Genomic DNA, 21,466 nt, shown 5'->3' with positions numbered 1-21,466 from the left:
GGGGTTCTATTGGCTCTTTATTAAAAAAAATTCTAAAATTGCTACTCGTTTGTGCAGGTTGCTTGAAAAGGATGTAACTTTCAAGTTTGATGACGCTTGTCTGAAGGCATTTGAAGAGCTCAAAAAGAATTTGAGTGGCTGCTCCCATTATTGCGGCACCGGATTGGTCCTTAACATTTGAACTTATGTGTGATGGAAGTGACCATACTATTGGGGCAGTGCTAGGCCAGAGTAAGGACAAGATATTTTATTCCATCTACTACGCGAGTAAGACTCTTGATGATGCACAAATGAATTACACCACCACTGAAAATGAGTTGTTGGCCGTTGTGTGGGCCTTTGAGAAATTTCGGGCATAGTTGGTTGGAACAAAAGTCATAGTCCATACCGATCATGCAACAATCAGGTATCTATTTACAAAAAAAGAATCCAAGGCTAGATTGATGTGCTGGGTTTTGTTGTTGCAGGAATTTAATGTAGAAATACGAGATCAAAAGGGTACAGAGAACCAAGTAGTTGACCATCTATCAAGGCTGGAAAATCACTACCACATGGAGGAAGGTGGCCAAATTAAAGAAGCATTTCATGATGAGAAATTTTTTGCTCGAACCCAAGACCCTCCCCCATGGTACGCGGACTATGTGAACTATCCTGTGAGTGGGGTACTTCCTCCTAAAATTGAATCTGAAGTTAGAAAGAAGTTTCTACATGATGTGAACTTCTATTACTGGGATGAGCCATACTTGTACAAGCAATGTACTGATCAGTTGATGAGGAGATGCATTCCAGAAAACGAGGTGGAATTAGTGTTGTATGGTTGCCATGCATCACCCTATGGAGGCCACCATGGAGGCGATAGAACAACTGCAAAGGTATTACAATCCTGTTTCTTTTGGCCAACATTATTCAAGGATGCCCATGCATTTGTTAAGAAGTGTGACCAGTGTCAAAGAATATGAACAATCACAAAGAGGCATGGGATGCCTTTGAATAACATCCTGAAGGTCGAGATTTTTTATATGTGGGGGATAGATTTTATGGGACCATTCCCATTGTCCAGAGGAAACAAATACATCTTGCTATCAGTTGACTATGTGTCAAAATGAGTTGAGGTGATCGCATTGCCAACAAATGATGCCATGGTGGTAGCTGTGTTTGTGAAAAAGAACATATTTTTGAGGTTTGGGACTCCACGTGCCTTGATTAGTGATGAAGGGACACATTTTTGCAATCGATTATTGAATAACCTTCTAGATAAATATGGAGTCCGCCATAGAGTTGCCACGGCATATCATCCTCAAACAAGTAGACATGTTAAGATATCTAATAGAGAAATAAAGCAAATCTTAGAGAAGATGATGAGTGTGAATAGGAAGGATTGGGCTGCAAAGTTAGATGATGCCTTGTGGGCATATAGAACTGCATATAAAACGCCAATTGGAGCGTCGCCATATAAGCTTGTTTTAGGAAGTCATGTCACTTGCCTGTTGAACTTGAACACGAAGCGTACTGGGCCATCAAAACGTTGAATATGGACCTTGAAGCCGCAGGTGAGAAGAGATTCTTGCAGTTGAATAAGTTAGATGAGTTGAGGCTGTACTCTTGTGAAAATGCTAAGCTGTATAAAGAGAAAACAAAAAGATGGAATGAGAAGCATAACAAGCCACGTCACTTCAAACCAGGCCAACATGTATTATTGTTCAATTCTAGGCTTAAGATGTTTTCTGGGAAGTTAAAACCGAGATGGTCAGGCCCGTTTGAGGTAGTGAGAGTCACTCCATATGGAGCAATTGAGCTGCGTGTGTTAAATGGTGAAAGAAAATTCTTAGTGAATGGACACAGAGTCAAGCACTATTGGGGAGGAATAATGGATCATGAAAAGACCAAAGTTGTACTTGCTGTTGAATAAGCGAGTCCCTGCGTCGTGCCGCGATGTTAAATCAGGCGCTTGTTGGGAGGCAACCCAATTTTTATTGCTTTCATAGCTTAGTTTTGTTCTAATTTTTTTAGTTCTTTGTAGGCATAGAAATTATAGGTAGAATGGTGTGGGGCATGTAAATAAGATATATAAGTGATCGGGGGATCGGGATGTTATAAAAAAATATATTGTCTAAACAACGCCCAGGCCAGCGCCCCACGCTGCCTCGGGAGCCATTTCCAGTATGTTGAAGCCTCCCAGCGCTAAGCCTAGAATGGGGCGCTGGGCTGGGGGGTGCAGGTAAGTTATTTAATTTTTATTTTTTTTATTTTCTGTTTTGTTTTGATTTTGGTTGTTAAATTAATACCCATACCCATTAACCCAACCCATATACCCATCTATACTAACATTACAACCCACCTTATAACCCATACCCACCCACAACACAAATTAAAACATAAAAACCCCTCCCAAAACACACGATTTCTCACCAGCTCTCTCTCTCACACTCAACTCCTCTGTCGCGTTTCTTCTTCTTTCTCTCTCTCAATTTTCTCAAGCTCCTCTCTTGCTCTCATCCTAATTCCTAGAGGTATGTTTTCTTCTTCTTATTATTATTTTAATAGGTATATGATAATGGACATCCTATCTCCCCAAATATCCTAATCCTTTCTTAAGAATTGTTCTATGATAGGTGGTCCGATTATAGGACGAAATTAGTTGTGGTTGTATTGTATACAGAGTATTAAACTAGAATTCCCTCAACTTCATTGAAATTTGGGAGGGCCAGCATGTTCCACCATTGTTAAACTAAAGTGCACACACTTCATTCCCCACAAGGTATTTATAAAAATGTTTGAATGAATATTTTGTGCACCAGTGAAGTCTGAGTAACCGAGTGTAGTTGTATATGATATTGGGCTAAGTGTGGGATGTGTGGGGATGATTTTACATACTTGGGAGCTTGGTTTAAATGCACACATGTCGACCACACCATGTATTCTTTATTATGTATGTTGTAGCACTTTGTAGGATTAGCTAATTTAGTGTAGTCGTTGTGTAAAAAGTAAGTACCATATATCGCTTGCTTGCATTGAGGTTAATTCACTTTGCCATGATCAATCACTTGTGTGTGTGGCATCGTTAGTGCCTTTTAGCTATTGTATGGCATGGGGAAGTCTTGAGTACCCATTGCCTTGTGGTGCAACACTTGTGCGTTTTAGACCACAATTGTAAAGTATTGTACATTGAGCCTTCGGTTTTAAGTGTGGGGTAAGTTTTGACTCGCACGACAACCTTCGCCGTATATCTAGATTAGTTCTTACTTTCATGCTTATTTGTGTTGTAGGTTGTTATGGCTCGTGATAATGCAAGTAAAGGCAAGGGCATAAGAAGGTCCTCCACCACTGCCTTGCGCCCAAAAAGTGAAAGTAAGTAGAAGGATCCTCGAGGCAAGCAAAGGGGAAATAAGTGGCCGAGGGATCACAGTAGACACCATTGCAATAAAGGCCACATTTGAAACTAACCAGTGATGCTGCTATTGCATGGCATAGGGACTTCGTGCCAGCTGGACGGTACGTCTCCGAGATAGGGATTAATGTAAAAGCTTTAGAAAGAAACTTCCCAGATGTACTTGGCTGGTTGCGAGCACTGAACATGGACAAACTCATAGAATGCCAATTTGAGCATGGTTCGGGAACTATACGCCAACTGGAATGCAGACTTGTTCAGGTCACATGTACGTAGGGTCGGCGTGCCACTGGATAGGGGGTCCTTATATGCATTTTTGGGGGTGGAGGCTGACCCGAGGATGCTAAATAAATTTGTCACAAGCCCAAGCTGCATGATAATACGTCACACTCTTTGTGGCGTTGATTCAAATGCCAAGTAGACTAGAAAGCAAGGTTATATCCATCTTCATATGGTTCGCTCTGATTTCAACAAGACCGCCAAAGTGTGGCAGAATTTTGTGCAAGCCAGTTAAATATAACAATGAATGTACTCGAGCTCGAGTGTGTGTGATATTATTTTTGATGACTGGGAGACCCATTAATGTGGGTGAGGTCATACTGGGGGAGATGGCCCCCACACGATTTGGGCAGCAGATTAAGAGGTTTTTCTTCATCAACTTGATCATGCAATATATTCTTTCCCGGGAGGTGCCAGAGTACCCAAGCTATGATGAGGTGGTAGAGGCGCCTAAAGGGTTGTTGAACATCACATCCTTGTTAGAGTCTACGTCTAAGCTTACTCAGGCTGCACGAAACGAATCAGATGAGAACTTAAACAGGTATCTTTATAACTCCTTTAATTTAATCACATGCAGTATGGGTGTATCAGACGAGGAGCGTATCCATTTACGCAATGATTTGTCTAGTTCCTCCAAATATATGTTAGGGATTGCACCTGGCAGCCCCGTTCGCTCGTCGGAGGACGCAAACACTGTCAAAGGCTCTGACACGGAGGAAGAGATTGGTGATGATGTCACGGGGCCCATGGCTTTGGTGCATCTAGGACCTGATGATGTTGTACCCGGAGCTCTGGATGGTGGGTATGCTGAGGAGGAGGACTCCGACTGACAGGGAGTTTTCTTTTCCCCCTACTCTGTTTTATATTTTTATATGCATCGAGGACTATGCATATGCTAAGTGTGGGTGGGGGAACTACTACTTGTGATGTACTTTGTATAAATTGTATCAATTTGTTTCTTTTATTAGTTTTACTTAGTCTAGTTTGTTTTAAAAAAAATACAAAAATGCAAAAAGAAAAAAAAAATCAGAAAAAGCTCGGACTTTTCCCGACGATGGATCTGTTGGACAATTTTATTGAGGGATAAAGTCCGATTAAAAATACCAAAAATATTTTTTTTAGGATAGTTAGATAGTATCCCTTGGTTTTTCTTTGGGCGCCGGTTCTTTTCCAAGGGTGTAGCTCGAATCAGGTACTTTATTTTTATTTTTTTTGGAGGAGGAGGTTAAGAAGAAACTGAGTTGTTCTGATATACCCATTGACATGTTTGGTGCTGGCACATTAGGCTATGCCATGCATTCTATCTTCCCGTGCATTTGGTTTGAATTGTGAGGCTTAAGTAAAATAAATAGCCTATTTTGTGACGCCTCTTCTCAGTTGTTCAACTTGTATGCCACATAGTGCATTATTGCTTAAATTTCTCAATTATATGTACTTGCTTGACTTGAGAGTTGAACATAACCATCTTGATTGAGTCATATGCAATGTGTGTGTGAGGAATTGTGATTCTCTATGCTATCTTGTGTAGTCTAGAACTTACCCCGTGTGTTAATCAAAGCGAAATTATTAAGTTGTGCTAATCTAGGAGATGACGTAGGCGTTTCTTGCTAGAGCATAGATATGCTTGTCACATTAAATAAAAGTTTCCGTTGCTAGCCCCTTTGAGCCTATAGACCTTTTCTTTGGCACCCACATAATAAGCCGTACCCCCATTTTGTTCTTAATTTGAGATTTTTGAACCTTTACCTCCTAAGGCACTTAGTCGCTACAAGAAGTAAGGTGAGAGATTGGGGAGTCGCTTTTGAGTGAAACCATGGAAGGGCCCTTTGGTGCACTAAAGTTGAAATCAAAAGTTACTAGCCGATGAACTTTAATGTGTGGAGTGTGTGTAAAAGAGAAAGAAAAAAGAAAAATTGCAAGAAAAAAAATGATAGTCAAATAATGTAAAAACACACACACACCCCTCCTAATTTTACTAATGTGTGCTAGTGGGAGTACATAAGTGCTTAATGAAAAAAAGGGGTTATGTTGTATATGGTTTGTGGCAAGTGAATTGGTTGAGAAGAATATGTGCTCGATTTATGAGTGTAGTGTATTAAAGTGCCTAGGAGGGTTAGTCATTATTCTTAAATGTATCATACCCGTCCCTTAGCCTACATTACAACCTTAAAGTCCTAATTGATCCTAGATTTGGCTAGCTTAGATTAGTAGAGACACACTACGGGCAAGCTTATGGTACGACCACGGGATGTACATGAATTCTTTGTGAGAGTGAACAAATTTTTTCAATTGTGTGATGTCTTAATTTATATTCAAAAGAATACTTAAATATGTGAAATAGTCTATATTCACTCTTTTGTTTGTTGGTGAGGGCACATGATCTCATGAAAGAGTAGTAATGTTGTAAACGTCTCTTGTTGGGTAAGTGTGCGAGTTGAGAGTGCTTAGTAGTAACGAGTCGACTTTTGAGGTAGGGTGGTTACAGATAGGTTGTTTGAATTGATTGAATTGAAATGGATATGAGAAAAACGGGAAGAATGTGAATTTTGTATGTTCATGCTTGATTGCCTGTATCGATCATAGTTAAGGGTAGAGTGTATGGTTAAAAATTGAAGTGTTCCTCTATAGCTGAGATTTGTACGTAGTTGGGGTATAGTTGGTAGTCCCATTGCTCGAGGACGAGCAAGAGTCTAAGTGTGGGGTGTTGATATTTAGCTTAAAGTATATATATTTATATGTATATCGCCTCATATTTTAGTCGTGTTTCATGAATTTCGGATGTAAAATGTATTGTTTTATATTAATTCGGGGTGCTTTTATGTGTAGGAATCATTCAGAAGCAACTGAGGGCGAAAGGTGCGAGACTAGAGCCAAAACAGAGGAAAACGGGAAAAGTGGATTTTCAGCGCCGCAGGCAGCGCTCCACGCCACCTGTGGCGCTAGTGGCAGAAACTTTTACTAGCCAGTGCCAGGGCTAGCGTGGGGCGCTGGGCTGGACGCTGGTGACGGGGAAGTTGTCCAAGTTTGTCCGGAACAAGGTTATTTCGGCCCAAGACCTACCCAACGCGTATAAAAGCAAGACTAAGCTTATTGTTAGAGGGGGACGCCACTGTGAAGAGAGAATACACACGAGGAACATCCGGGAGCGAGGAGATCTCAATTTTCTTCATCTTTTCTTAGTATTTTTAATTATCCAACACTTAAGAATTTGTTTGAGACCATCATGAGTGGATAAAACCCATAGTTCCGGGGTTATGATTTAGCCATGAATATTGTTGTTTAATATTGACTTAACCTTGATTACAATTCATCAATATATGGTTGTTTCTTCAATTATGTGATTAATTGCTTAATTGTCTGGCCAGCAGTTAGGTTCTATTTACTATCTATGTTATGCTTGAGAAAACCATATTTAGATTAGAGAAGAATTGAAGAGACACGATCTTAACTCTAAGGGGGGGGGGACAGATTTGTGGTTAGGATAGGAATATACTTAGTCACCGTGCTTAATTAAGTATCGTAATCTTAATGCGTTCTTAATAGATTGATTTCATAGGAATATAGGCATTAATCTATTTTGAATAGGCGAGTAGTACTTCGGAAGAAGGCTACGAGAGCAATTATTCGATTAATTAGTAACCATGAGTGAATTGTATGAAAGGGAGAGTTAACTAGAACACAATAGAATTGGTGAATCGATCACAACCTTGGAATATTTGTCTCTACTGAATACACAACAATCATTTTGCTGCTTGATAATTTAGTTATTACTTAGAATTATTGTTTAGTATAATCACACTCTTGAACTCGAATTGGCTTGACTGAATAACAATCTTGATGAATTTAGTGGGTAGTTGATACAAGTCCCTGTGGGTTCGACACTCGACTTATCATTTTATTACTTATACGACCACATATACTTGCGTGTGCTTTTATGAGCAACCGGTACTCACTAGTAGAAAAAGATCAAATGAACAGTTTCACTTTCACTTTTTCAATTTCATCTTTCAATTGATCAAATTGTTTTCATTGTCACTTTTTCAATTTCATCCTTCAATTGATCAAACAGAAATTAAACTTACCGAGGAGGGAGACTATTATAAGGTCTAGGAGCGTAGGACCATATAAGAAGACCCATTTGTTGACTTCCATCCGATCCGATGGAAGTTAGCGAGGAGGCTCCGAGAACATTATTTTGTTCTACCTAGCTAGCCGTAATGTGTACACACTTATATATCTTGGCAGAATACTTCTGGACCTGAACTTGACAATTTTTATTTAGTTCTCATTTAAATTTCACATGGTTTTTAGTACCTTCCTAAAGTTAGCAATTTCATAGCATTGACCCCCTGGACGCTGACAATCCATGGGAGTGTGACACACGAGCTGCCACATGAATTTTTTTGTCTATGTGACATTTTTTTAAAATATATATTTTTATCTTTTTAAGTCCACCAACTATTTAAATCACTTTTTCATGCCAAAATCTATATAAGAAAAACTTGAAACAATATTCTTTTTACTATAATTTTTTGTTTGGCTAAAGATAATAATATTTTAATCAAGTTACTTTTACATATTTGGTCAGAAAAAGAAGGAATACATAGTTCGAACATATTATCATTGCATCTAAAAAATAAAAATATACATTGTTGGAACTCCATATATTGACTCGAAAAAGAAAAATGTATAGTTTAAATAAATAGTCATTGCATAAAAATAAAAATAAAAATGCACAGTACTTTTTTTTCTTTTGTAGAAAATATACCATTTGAACTTCGTTACTTTAACTAAATCTTCTTTTAATTTGATTAAAATAAATGGAGTTTCAACTAACTTTTGTAGATTTGGACCGGAAAAAAAAGATAAAAAATACATAGTTGAAACATATATTCATTTTATTTAAAATAAATACAACCGGGAAAAATATGCAATGTATATTAAGAAAAAATAATGAAAAATATAATTGGAACAAATAAATAGTTATATTTGATTATGTGGTTATTAATATTTGAAAAATACCCCATTTGGAAGCTAATCTTTCGATTTTTCTTCCTTCCCACACCCCTAAAAGAGAGTATGTTCATGCTCTTTGCCACGTCAACATCTAGGAGGGTCAAGACTATCGAATTTCCAAGTTCGGGATATTAAAGACCACGTAAAGTTTAAGGTGAAACAAACAAAAGTTGTCAAGTCTAGGGGTCCCGAACATTTCTGCCTTATATCTTTGAAATTTTAGTTCCCAATCTCTCATTTCTTTTAAGGGCTTTTAGGTAACCTGCAATACTTGTATGCCCCATTAGTTATTTTAAGGTATAAGCCCCAGAGATTGATTATAAACCAATTCAGACTCTCTCTCTCTGGGGGTGGTTAATAGGGGAACCCTATTTTTGTCCCCATAAAGGTGATAATGACTCTTCATTATCTAAAGCTTTTGTCACTTCTTTTTCTTTTTCTTCTTTTCTCAGTGTATATGGGTTCTGAGTTGTGGGTCTGGGAGCGGGGTTTTAGGACTAAACATGCAGAGATACAAGCACACATGCACTAGTCACGTAGAAAGAGGTCATCTTGAGTTGCAGGTTATAAATCAAATGATTGATCACCCGGCCCCCTTAATTCCCTCGCACTCCCAGGCTTGTCAAGCAATATAATATGGGGATCAACATCGGGTAAATTAAGGATTGGTATGAGTCAGGCAATTCAACTTCAAAAGATAGCATGAATCAGACAACTCAACTTCAAAAAATAGCTCACAAGGTAAATATTGTCCAAAATCATATAATAAGACCGGCCAAGTCCCTCATCCAACCACCGATATGGGAGTCAACATTGAGTTTCTTCTACTTTAGTCACAACTCACAATCAGTATACGTGGCGGGGCCACATTAGCCAAACAGTGATCAAGTGGGGTATTTTTTGGTAAAAAAACTTATATTGTGCAAGGTGAATTCTCTAATATATATGTTGTTGAATTCTTTTAATACAAGGGAAGCTTCCAACATAGCTGCAAAGGGTTCAAACAATGTTTTAGGTCATGAGTCCGACTCTCAGCTGTGCATTTTAATATTTTTTGAATCCACTTGTCTCAATTCGCGGCCTTGGCCATAACCTCAAATTTGGGATATATTTCCTTTACATGAAGCCATAAACATCTGATGAACAAGAGCCATAAAAGGAAGATGAAGATATGCCTTTTTTTCCCAATCTTGCATGCCTATAAGGTTGATCAGTAGACATATAAGCCTTTATCTGTGGGGATATGAGGCTGAGCAATTGACCACCGGCCTCAAACTGAAATGTCCCTATCTACCTTCATCTCCTTTTCAAAGCATGCACCACAAGATTATATATATTGTGGTCCATACTCCACAACATTGATATTTTCTATCATTAGTACTACTCCTAATTGATTAATGATTAGTCTTTGATTATTATTTTCTCCTTTAGAAAGAGAAAACCATCCACACGTTGCATGCAATCACACATGGGGGAGGGGGGGGGGGGGAGTCACTTCTATTTTTTCTCAATATTTGGATGGATTTGGATAATGATGCTTCATGAAAGTCATCAACTTCCCCAAAAACATGCCTACTTTCCCTTTGTCGACTTCTCCTCCCTAATGTGACTCATATTAAGCAAATTCAGAGGAGGAGAATGCGGTTTCTTGTAAGCATTCTAATATTTGTCGCAAATCTTACAATTAATTGAAGTTGATTGATAGCCACAACCTAACTACCACACATACATTTAAAAATAAAAGTGAAATATTATATAAAAGTTTTCCAATCATTTCACATGCGCTGAAAAAGAAAAGAAAACTATATTCTAAGTTCCTAGCCAGTTTATATGTGCTTGACCGAGGTGATTCAAGAATCAAATTAGCTTATCTGACTAAAAGAAAGATACTGCATCTACTACTGCACAATGATACAGCAAATAGGTAACAGACTCATAGTGATTACAAAAAACGCCTGCTGAACAGTATTTCCTCTTAATTAAAACTTTTCTGGAGTTCCTCTAACTATAAAATAATGATGTTCGAAATTAATTATTTGACCACTGCACTTTTTCCATCCAGTATTTCCACTTTCCTCTTACAATTAAACCCCCACCCTGTAAGGGAAAGTGGGAAAGGTTACTTTATGAAAGTGAAAACACTATGAAATGTTGTGTGAATTAATTAAGGTATAAGAAGTTTCTTAGGAAAAGTAATTTAGAGAGTAAAAGATGGTAGGGCACAGCACAAAGACTATCCTTTGATGACTTTGCTTTTAGATCTTTTGGATTTTTCTCTTATCATCTATATGCGCGTCTTGTCTTTGTCGCTTGAGTCTATTTTCCATTATTATTAAATGATTTCTTGTTATGTACTGAATTGTATAACGAGAATTTGAGGGTAAAAAGGAAATTTTATTAGCTCAGAATGTTGTTACAATTTTACTCTAGTATAGTTAACTAGATTAGCCTAATACTCTAAGGAAAGCCGCCATGGAATTGAGCCTCAATAGTGATAATTCCTGTATCGAAGAAGCTGCAGAATATCAGAGAAAGAAGATGATGGGAAGAAAAGAAGTAAGAGAGGGAGAGGGAGAGGGAGAAGAAGCGAATAGAGATGGAGTGAGTTAGAATATTATCGGTTCATTAATTGCCTTCTCTACTGTTGATCAGCTCATTTTGTCCGGAGAAATTTCAAAAATAGCAAGATTTACAAGTAGTCATTCAAAAATAGCCACAGTTTCAAAAGTAATCAAAATTTAGCCACTTTTCATGTAAAGATAAATTTGAACGAAAACACTGTTCAAAATCCGGAAAATACTCCAGCATAATATGCTGGAATTCCAGCATAAGTATACTGGAACTCCAGCATATTATACTGGAGTTCCAGCATTGTATATTATACTGGAGTTCCAGTATATTATGCTGGAAGTCCAGTATACTTATGCCATAGTCCCGCCCCGCATTAGGGCGGGCAACTTTCAAATCACAAATGTTATGCTTATACTGCTTGAGCAACGGGGATGTTTCACCGGGGATCTGAATCAAAATGCGTACAAGCACTTGAAAGGATTTGTGGACACCTGTTGGGGTAGTAAACAGACCAATATTTCTGATGATGCTTTAAGGTTGAGACTATTTACCTTTTCTCTAATTGGTTGGAAAGATTTCCAAACCATTATATCCATACATGGGATGAATTGGAAGAAAAATTCATTGCCAAGTTCTTTTCTCCCGGGCATATGGCTACTCTTAGAGACGCGATTCTAGCATTCAAACAAAAATCCAATGAGTCTTTGCACGAGATATGGGAGAGGTACTGCACTATGGTGAAAGAGTGCCCGAATAATAACATGACCGAGGCCATGATTCAACAAACCTTCTACAAGGGGATCAATACTACCAATCAATGTGTGGTCAACCAACTTGCCGGTGGAAATTTCATGACAACACCATATGCCGAAGCTTGTGAAATCTTAGATGAAATGGAGGATACTTCATCGGCATGGCAAAGTAGAGCAAATGTTCCTCAAGGTAATCCAAATGTGATTCACCTACACAAATAATTGCACGATCATGGGCAAGCAATTGACGAATTCACCACTACAATGAATCAATTGGCCAAAGCTCAACTTCAATAGGTTCAAGGTCCTAAGCAAGTAAATGAAATGGAAGATGTCAATATGATGGTGAACAAACGAAGGCAAAAGAGTCAACAAGTGCAAAACCGTGTAGAACAATTTGTGCAAGATGATAGTGGGTTCGACCAAGACGAATCATATAATGAGCAAGAGGAAGAAGTGCAATATGTGAATAATTACCAAGGGCAAATGAACAACTCTCAAGGCCCGAATCAACAATGGCGATCTCAAGGAAATTGGAACAATCAAAACCACCAAGGCAATTGGAGTGGTGGTACTAAAAATCAAGGTAATTGGAACAATAACAATAATCAAGGCAATTGGAATAATCAAGGCAATTGGAATAATCAAGGCAACCAATGCAATTCGGGTGGCAACAATCAAGGTTATTGGGGAGGCAACAACCAAGGGGGTTGGAACGGTAACTAAGGGAAACGGGGGCCGGGCTCTCAAAGGCCCCCCGATGTATCAACAACCAAACAACCCGCCACCTTATCCGTCTCAAGGTTTTAATTCTTCCAACAATGAGATGGGACGGATTGAAAATACGTTCAAACAAATGATGGAGAAAAATGCCGACTCCGATGCTCAATTAGCCTCTCACAACACTTCAATCCGCAATTTGGAAGTTCATTTGGGGAAAACCTCACAAGCTTTAAACACTCGTCCTAAGGGGGCACTACTGTAACACCCCCGAAAAATTTCGAAGTACTTAAGCGCTATTAAGAAAGTTGGTGTGCGCTAATTATATTATTTTGTGTGTAGACAAAGACTATTATATGAATGATATCATTTGATCATGATAATATATGTATGAGGTGCATTAATAATGGTTTATGGTCTAAGAAGACCCCCAAGGCTAAGTCAAGTTGAACATTTATGATGGGATAAAGTTTCAAGTGAGTTTGCACAAGACCTAACTTCAAACGAGAACACCTCTCATGATATGAAAATTTATATGGTGTATTACCTATCAAAAGAAAGGTCTATGTGTCTAGTTTCCAACTCTTCAAACCGTTCATCATTTGGACACTCATACAAGAAGTTATGACCAAATTACCAAAGGCTGGATCTGCGATTAATTTCGCGACCGCAAAACGGTTCCGCGGACCGCATAAGCATCGCAATGTGGAGCAGAGACGGAAAATCTATTATGCTGTCGCATAATTAATTATGTTGTCGCATGATTGATTATTCTATAGCATAATTAATTATGCTGTCGCATAATTATGCTATAGCATAATTGATTATGCTGCAAGTCTGCTGCACACAAAACGATTATGCTATATAGCATAATTGCACCACATAATTGACTTCAGGGGTCATTTTTGGAAATTTTTATATCCGATCCAATTTTGATATAAGGCCTTAGGGGTTCATTTTAGAAGGTAAAATGTGATTTTGTAGAGAGAGGAGAGAGCTATCTTAGAGAGAGAAAGAGAAGACCTAGCTATTTTGTTCATCAATTCTTGCTCAAAGCTTGAAGATTTCACAAGATCTTCATCTAATAGGTAAGATTCTACTCCCTAAACCTAAATTTCGGGATTTTGATTAAAAGTAGGTCATGAGAAGTATGATTCTTGGGTGTGAGAGTATTATGCATACATATATGTACCAATAAGGTTTGTGGGGAAATTGTTGAGCTTAAATAAGTAAAGATTGAGTTGTGGAATGAAGGAAATCTTGTAGAAGAACCTTGTAGTTAAATTTGCACACCTAGTGTTTGATAAAATGCTCAAATGAGTTGAGATCATGAATATATTCCTAATAATGGTTCAATTTTATTATGTCTCAAAATAGATTGGGATTGCTAGAATTTCCAGAACGTTGTAGTAATTTAAGAAAAGCTCAAAGCAAGGTATGTTGGCTAAATTTCTTTCCTAGAATTGAATTCCATGATGTTCTTGTAAGTCCCGAGTTATCCTTTATAAATTAACTATTCCGAATAAGCTTTGTGTTGAAAGGTATATGTTCAAAATATATTCTGGATGCTCTTATCATATGATGTTATCCTTCGAAAATGTGTTCAAAGCATGAGTTGGATATTAAAGTGTTATGATTCCAAGTAGTGTTTCAAGTGAAGGCTATTATGCCAAATTGTGTAAGAAGTCTCAATGTGCCTAAGACTATTAATTTCTCATAGGTGTACTAAAAGTCGTGATTAGTAATTCTTTATTGTCGATAATCTATAAAGATGCTTGAAAGTGAAAGTAGTGAGTTGGGGATATAAAGTGTAGACACCGTGTCAATGATGAAAGTTATGATTGTGGCCACTAGCGCCAATGAAATAAAATGATGTGTGAAATATTATGAAATGAGCCTTGATTCAATTATTCCAAATTGACTCCAAAAATAGAATTATCCAAAAGCTTATGTACTCAAGTCATGTCCAAATGTGGTTGTTCAAACAAATGCTACGCTTCGTAAGTATTCCAATGTGTTTTAAGCCTTTACATATTTATGAGTTGAAATTGTGTATTGCCCTTTTGAGGAAAGGTACTTTAAGAATATTCTCTGAATATTCTCTATGTTGATGTTTATGATGATGAGCCTTGAAAGTAACGAAATGAAAGTATGGAATATGAGATACGGCCACCGTGCCATGAATGAAGAATAATATGTATGGAAAAACAAAAAAAGCCAATGAAATAATGATGTTGTAAGTAATTGAAAGTACTAATGGAGTGATAGTATGAATATGAAATGTGGTTGTTTGCCTAAATGAGAATAATGAATGTGTTGTATGTCCCAATGGTTTCAACTATAGTTTGTAAATGACTTCGATGTTAAGTCCTCAAGAATCATGAACTTAGCTAATGACCTCAAAATGTCAAGTGAGTGAATAACGAGATGAAAGGGAGATGTCATATGCTAAAATGATGATGAACCTTAAGAAAAGAAATCGGGCTCATGTGCCATTGAAATTGACTTATTGATTCACCATGCATGTGCTAATGTAAGGAGCTATGTTTCTCAATGATGAGCATGAACATGAAGTGTTCCAATGATCTGTGAACTTACGACCTTAATGTAATGTTAAACATGTCACTTTGAGTTTATATATATGGTTATGTGCATAATGATGTGTATGAACCCTATGGATGGGTTATGAAACGCATAGGTGTATAATATGCGAATCTTGTGAACGGTCTATGAAACGCATAGGTGTATTGTGTAAGTAAACACTGTGAACGATCTATGAAACACACAGGTGTATTGTGTAAGTAAACATTGTGAACGGTCTATGAAACGCACAAGTGTATTGTGTAAGTAAACACGATGAACAGTCTATAAAATGCATAGGTGTATTGTGTAAGTAAACACTGTGAACGGTCTATGAAACGCACATGTGTATTGTGTAAGTAAACACTGTGAACGGTCTATGAAACGTACAGGTGTATTGTGTAAGTAAACACTGTGAACGGTCTATGAATCGCACATGTGTATTGTATAAGTAAACACTGTGAATGGTCTATGAAACGCACAGGTGTATTGTGTAAGTAAACACTGTGAACGGTCTATGAAACGCACAGGTGTATTGTGTAAGTAAACACTGTGAACGATCTATGAAACGCACAGATGTATTGTATGGTATATGTGAATCCTATGAACGGTTTATGAAACACATAAGTGTTTAATATGATATGCGAACACTAAGGACAGTCTATGAAATGTATAAGTGTAAGATAAGAGAGGGATATGGACGGTTTAGTGAGACGCATTGTTAACACAGACATTACGTGCCATTTCATTGGCCTTGTTTGTACATGTTGTTTTAAATACTTTATATTATGTATTCCATGCATATTTCATATGGCTCAGTTAATCCTAAACGAAGTTTAAATGATGTAAGCATAACAAGACTTGAAATGTGAATCTTTGGGATATTTCGTAGTTCTTGATGTACTTCATATGACTCTTATTTGAAGTACCATGATTTCATATGTTGTTCTGTTTGCCTTACATGCGACTACTATTCCACATGTACTCACATCCTTTTTGCCGGGGGCGCTGCATCTTTTAATGGATGTAGGTATACTTCTACAGGATGATATGGATCTTTGGTAGGGATCTTCTACGCATCAGATTATGGTGAGCCCGCTATAATTTCAGTGGGCATTCGAGTCTAGTTGGTTTTATGTACTTAGGTACCTATTGTCATAGAAGCTCCATGTGCACTGTGGGTCATGTACTTAAGTTTTAAGTTTCGTCATGTATTTATGTTCACAGATATTTACAACTATTTATAGAGTTGTGTAACCACCACGAGAAAAAATAATTATGGGTCATTGAGCCAAATGTATTCAATATGAAAGTCATGATCTAATTATGTTTTGATAAATCATGTATGAGTTATGATGATAGGTTGATGTAACGTAGGCTTGCTCGACTGGGTTCACTCGGTTGAGCACCGGTCGCACTCTTCGAGTTCGGGGCATGACAACTTCCTAGTGATACGGTGGTGAACCCGAAGGGTGAGAACAACACGGGACATGATATGGCCGTAACAACAAGGAGTGGAAGAGGTGGAGATGCAACCACCTCAAATCAAAGAAAAATTGTGGATGATGATGTAGTGGTTCAAGAAGATGAGATTCCAAGCAATGTGGTTCAAGCTAATGAAGAAGTGAAAATTGATATTAATGAGAGTGCGGAGGAGACCCAAGAAGAAGTGAACCCGTCTAGGGAATACATGATTGACATACCGGAACTGGTAGTGCCAAAGGCCAAGGCACCAATACCAAGGCCTCCTCCTCCATACCCTCAAAGGCTCGCCAAGAAAAATAGTGAGAACCAATTCAAGAAGTTTATTGACATGATGAAGAGCTTATCCATTAATGTTCCATTGGTTGAGGCGTTGGAACAAATGCCCGGGTATGCAAAGTTCATGAAAGATTTGGTGACAAAGAAAATATCAATGAATTGTGAGACTATTAAGATGACACATCAAGTGAGTGCTATTGTGCACTCAATGGCTCCGAAAATGGACGATCCCTGCGTTTTCACATTCCCTTGCACTATTGGAAGCGCCGACTTTGCCAAAGCTCTATGTGATCTAGGAGTGAGTATCAACTTGATGCCCTACTAGGTGTTCAAAACTTTGGTAATTGGGCAACCAAGACCCACATCTATGAGGTTACAAATGGCGGATCGTGCTATGAAGAGACCATTGGGTATAATTGATGATGTGTTGGTTCGTGTTGATAAGTTCATCTTCCCGGCGGACTTTGTGATCCTTGACTGCAAAGTGGACTATGAGGTGCCTATTATCTTGGGTAGAACTTTCCTTGTTACGGGGAAGGCTCTTGTTGATGTGGAAGCCGGTGAGCTCACATTTCGGGTGGGCAATAAAAAGGTGGTTTTCCATGTGTGCAAATCTATGAGGCAACCGAATAGCAACAAAGTTTGTTCGTTTGTGGACTTAGTGACCGAGGTGATTGTTGATGATGCTAGTGCCATGATGAATGTTGATGATACTTTGGAGGCTGTATTGCTTAATCACGATGATGATGAGAATTATGGCTATGTGGAATGTGTAAATGCATTACAAGGAATGGGGTCGTATACTTATGAACCCCGAAAATTGTCCTTAGATCTTGAGAACCGGAAGACTCCTCTAACAAAGCCCTCAATCGAGGAGCCTCCCACTTTGGAGCTAAAGCCATTACCTTCACATCTCAGGTATGATTTTCTTGGCCCATGTTCTACTTTACCTGTTATTCTTTCCTCTTTCTTGACTAACGTGCAGGTAGATTCTTCTTTGGCGGTGCTTCAAAAGAGGAAGAAAGCTATAGGATGGACACTGGCGGATATTCGGGTATAAGCCCCGCCTTTTGCATGCACAAGGTTATTTTGGATGAGGATGTCAAACCCTCTATTGAACATCAAAGAAGTTTAATTGAAGCAATGCAATAGGTGACAAAGAAGGAGATCATAAAGTGGTTGGATGCCGCGGTAGTTTACCCCATTTTCGACAGCTCATGGACCTCTCCGGTGCAATGTGTCCCAAAGAAAAGGGGGCATGACTGTGGTCACCAATGACAAGAATGAATTGATTCCTACAAGAACGGTGACCGGGTGGAGAGTGTGAATGGACTATCGGAAGCTCAACAAAGTCACTCGGAAATATCATTTTCCGCTTCCATTTATTGATCAAATGCTTGACATGTTGGCTGGACGAGCTTTTTATTGTTTTCTTGATGGATATCCGGCTATAATCAAATTCTTATTGCTCCTGGGGACCAAGAAAAGACTACTTTCACTTGTCCCTATGGTACTTTCGCATTCTCGCGGATGCCATTTGGGTTATGCAATGCACCGACGAATTTTCAACGGTGTATGATGGCCATCTTCACCGACATGGTGGAGGATTTTCTTAAGGTCTTTATGGATGATTTCTCTGTGGTTGAGAATTACTTCAATGATTGCTTGAACAACTTGGATAAGGTCTTGGAAAGATGTGAAGAGACAAACTTGATTTTGAATTGGGAGAAATGTCACTTCATGGTCGAAGAAGGCATAGTCCTCGGCCACAAAATTTCAAAGCATGGTCTTGAGGTCGCCAAGGCCAAAATTGAGGTGATCTCCAAACTCCCTCCCCCTACATCCGTGAAGGGAGTGAGGAGCTTCTTGGGTCATGCAGGGTTCTATCGCCGATTCATCAAGGACTTTTCTAAGGTGGTGAACCCCTTGTGTAAACTTTTGGAGAAGGATGCCAAGTTCTATTTCAACGAGGATTGTATGAAGACATTCAAATTGCTCAAGTTCAAGTTGACTACTACTACTATTATCACTGCACCAGATTGGAGCTTACCTTTTGAGCTCATGTGTGACGCTAGTGATGTGGCGGTCGGAGCAGTTTTGGGGCAGCGCATCAATAAAATCTTCCATCCGGTCTATTATGCTAGTAAGACCATGAATGATGCCCAAGTCAACTACACAGTGACAGAAAAAAAGATCTTTGCTATGGAAAAGTTTTGCCCGTACTTGATTTGTACAAAGGTGATTGTTCACACCGACCATGCGACGCTTCGATATTTGATGAGAAAGAAAGATTCTAAAGCAAGACTAATGCGATGGGTGCTTCTTTTGCAAGAGTTTGATCTAGAGATTCAAGACCGCAAAGGTAGTGAAAACCAAGTGGCGGACCACTTGTCTCATTTGGAGGAGGAGGGGAGGCCACATGATGACCTTGAGATAAATGTTTCATTTCTCGCCGAACAACTCCTAGCCATTTCTATGACCGGGATGCCATGGTTCACCGACTTTGCCAATTATCTTGTGAGTAACATTGTACCGAATGAGTTCTCTTCAAACCAAAGGAAGAAGCTCAAACGGGATTGCCACGACTATTATTGGGATGAGCCTTATCTCTTCTGGATTTGTACCGATGGTGTGATTCGATGATGTGTACCGGAGGAGGAACAAATGGAAATTCTTGAGGCTTGCCACTCTTCGCCATATGGTGGTCACCATGGTGGAGCTAGAACGGCAACAAAAGTGTTGAGTTGTGGATTCTATTGGCCTACTCTTTATAAGGACGCTAGCGATCTCGTCAAGCATTGTGATGAATGTCAAAGGGCCACTGGGATTTCTAAGAAAAATGAGATGCCCCTCACCACCTTCTTGGAGATTGACATTTTTGATGTGTGGGGCATTGATTTCATGGGTCCGTTCGTGAGCTCTTGTGGGAACACTTACATATTGGTAGTTGTGGATTATGTGTCAAAGTGGGTTGAAGTCGCGGCTTTTCCCAACAATGAAGCTTGGAGTGTGGTGGCATTTTTGAAAAAGAACATCTTCACAAGGTTTGGTACTCCAAGGGCCATTATTAGTGATGGGGGATCGCACTTTTGCAGCAAAGCTTTTGATACCTTACTTACAAAGTATGGTGCTACTCACAAAGTGTCAACCCCTTATCATCCTCAAGCAAGTAGGCAAGTTGAAGTTTCCAACCGGGAGATCAAGAGTATTTACTCAAATATCGTGAATGCCAACTGGACGGATTGGTCAAAGAAACTTGATGATGCTCTTTGGGCTTATAGGACGGCTTACAAAACACCGATTGGTATTCTCTGTATCGGTTAGTGTTCGAGAAAGCTTGTCACCTACCGGTGGAACTTGAGCACAAGACTAAGTAGGCATTGAAGAAGCTTAATCTTGAATGGAATGTAGCCGCCAACTTAAGGGTGGCACAATTGAATGAGCTTGATGAATTCCGGTTCCATGCATATTCAAGTTTGTCCTTGTACAAGGACAAGATGAAGTACTTCCATGACAAGTACATCCAAAACAAGAAGTTCAAAGAAGGCGATCGTGTGCTACTGTTCAATTCTCAGTTGCGGATGTTTCCGGGAAAGTTGAAATCCAAGTGGAGTGGTCCATTTGAGGTTGTACATGTGACACCCTTTGGTGCATTAGACTTGAAGAACAAGAATGATGAAGTGTTTAGAGTCAATGGTCACCGGGTGAAACATTATCTTGGAAAAGTTAATTCATTTCAAGTGATTGATGGTAACTTGCGCCGTGCCGCAATGTTAAATCAGACGCTTCTTGGGAGGCAACCCATGTGTCTTTTTCTTTTCTTTTCATTAGATAGGCTTTGTTTTGTGCTAACTAGTTTTGAAGTGTATACAGGAATGGATGTGCATTGCAGGGACTGTGTCAAAAATTTTGGCCAAGTGTTAAAAGAGTGAGGACCGCACATTAATTATGCAGCCCACACAATTCTAAAGGCAGTAGCAAAAATCACTCTGCGGCCACACAATTCTGTGTGCGGTATCACAACTAGAAGACAAAAATTGCAAGTTCTCTAAAGTTGGCTTGTCAAAATTCATCGCCAATCTGCGGCCGCACAAAAAATTATGCGGTCCGCACAAATTCTGCGGTTGCACTCACTTTTATGGGGACCGCAGAGTTGCATCGAGGTCTAGGTAAAGAGTGCAGTCTGCACTCAAAATTGTGCGGTCGCACTCGCCTTAGGTTTAGGGCGACTTCGTCAACCTACAAATAGAACCTCGAGACACTATTCACAACTCTACCACTCTGAAGTCTTGAACCCTAAGCAAACACAGTGCATGATCGATTAATTCACAATCTTCCTTCATTTCATCAGTGTAGATTCTTACTTGCATCCTTCATAACTGGTATGTTCATTACATCT

At 38.9% G+C, this 21,466-nt stretch overlaps 1 protein-coding gene across 1 annotated transcript; it reads left to right on the top strand.

Annotated features, from left to right (window-relative positions):
• Positions 1-1,531: 1,531 nt before the first annotated feature.
• On the top strand, positions 1,532-1,909 carry LOC117279121 (uncharacterized). The gene has a single exon (XM_033658593.1). The coding sequence runs from the start codon at positions 1,532-1,534 to the stop codon at positions 1,907-1,909; it is 378 nt and encodes a 125-aa protein (XP_033514484.1).
• The last annotated feature ends 19,557 nt before the right edge of the window (positions 1,910-21,466 follow it).

The sequence above is a fragment of the Nicotiana tomentosiformis genome, chromosome 1, assembly GCF_000390325.3.
Source record: "Nicotiana tomentosiformis chromosome 1, ASM39032v3, whole genome shotgun sequence".
In the NCBI taxonomy this organism is placed as follows: Eukaryota; Viridiplantae; Streptophyta; class Magnoliopsida; order Solanales; family Solanaceae; genus Nicotiana; species Nicotiana tomentosiformis.
This window is presented reverse-complemented; position numbering and strand designations above follow the sequence as displayed.

What these genes read in the sequence shown, in the direction of transcription:
- LOC117279121 (XM_033658593.1), top strand. Translation starts at nt 1,532, where the DNA reads ATGGACCTTGAAGCCGCAGGTGAGAAGAGATTCTTGCAGTTGAATAAG.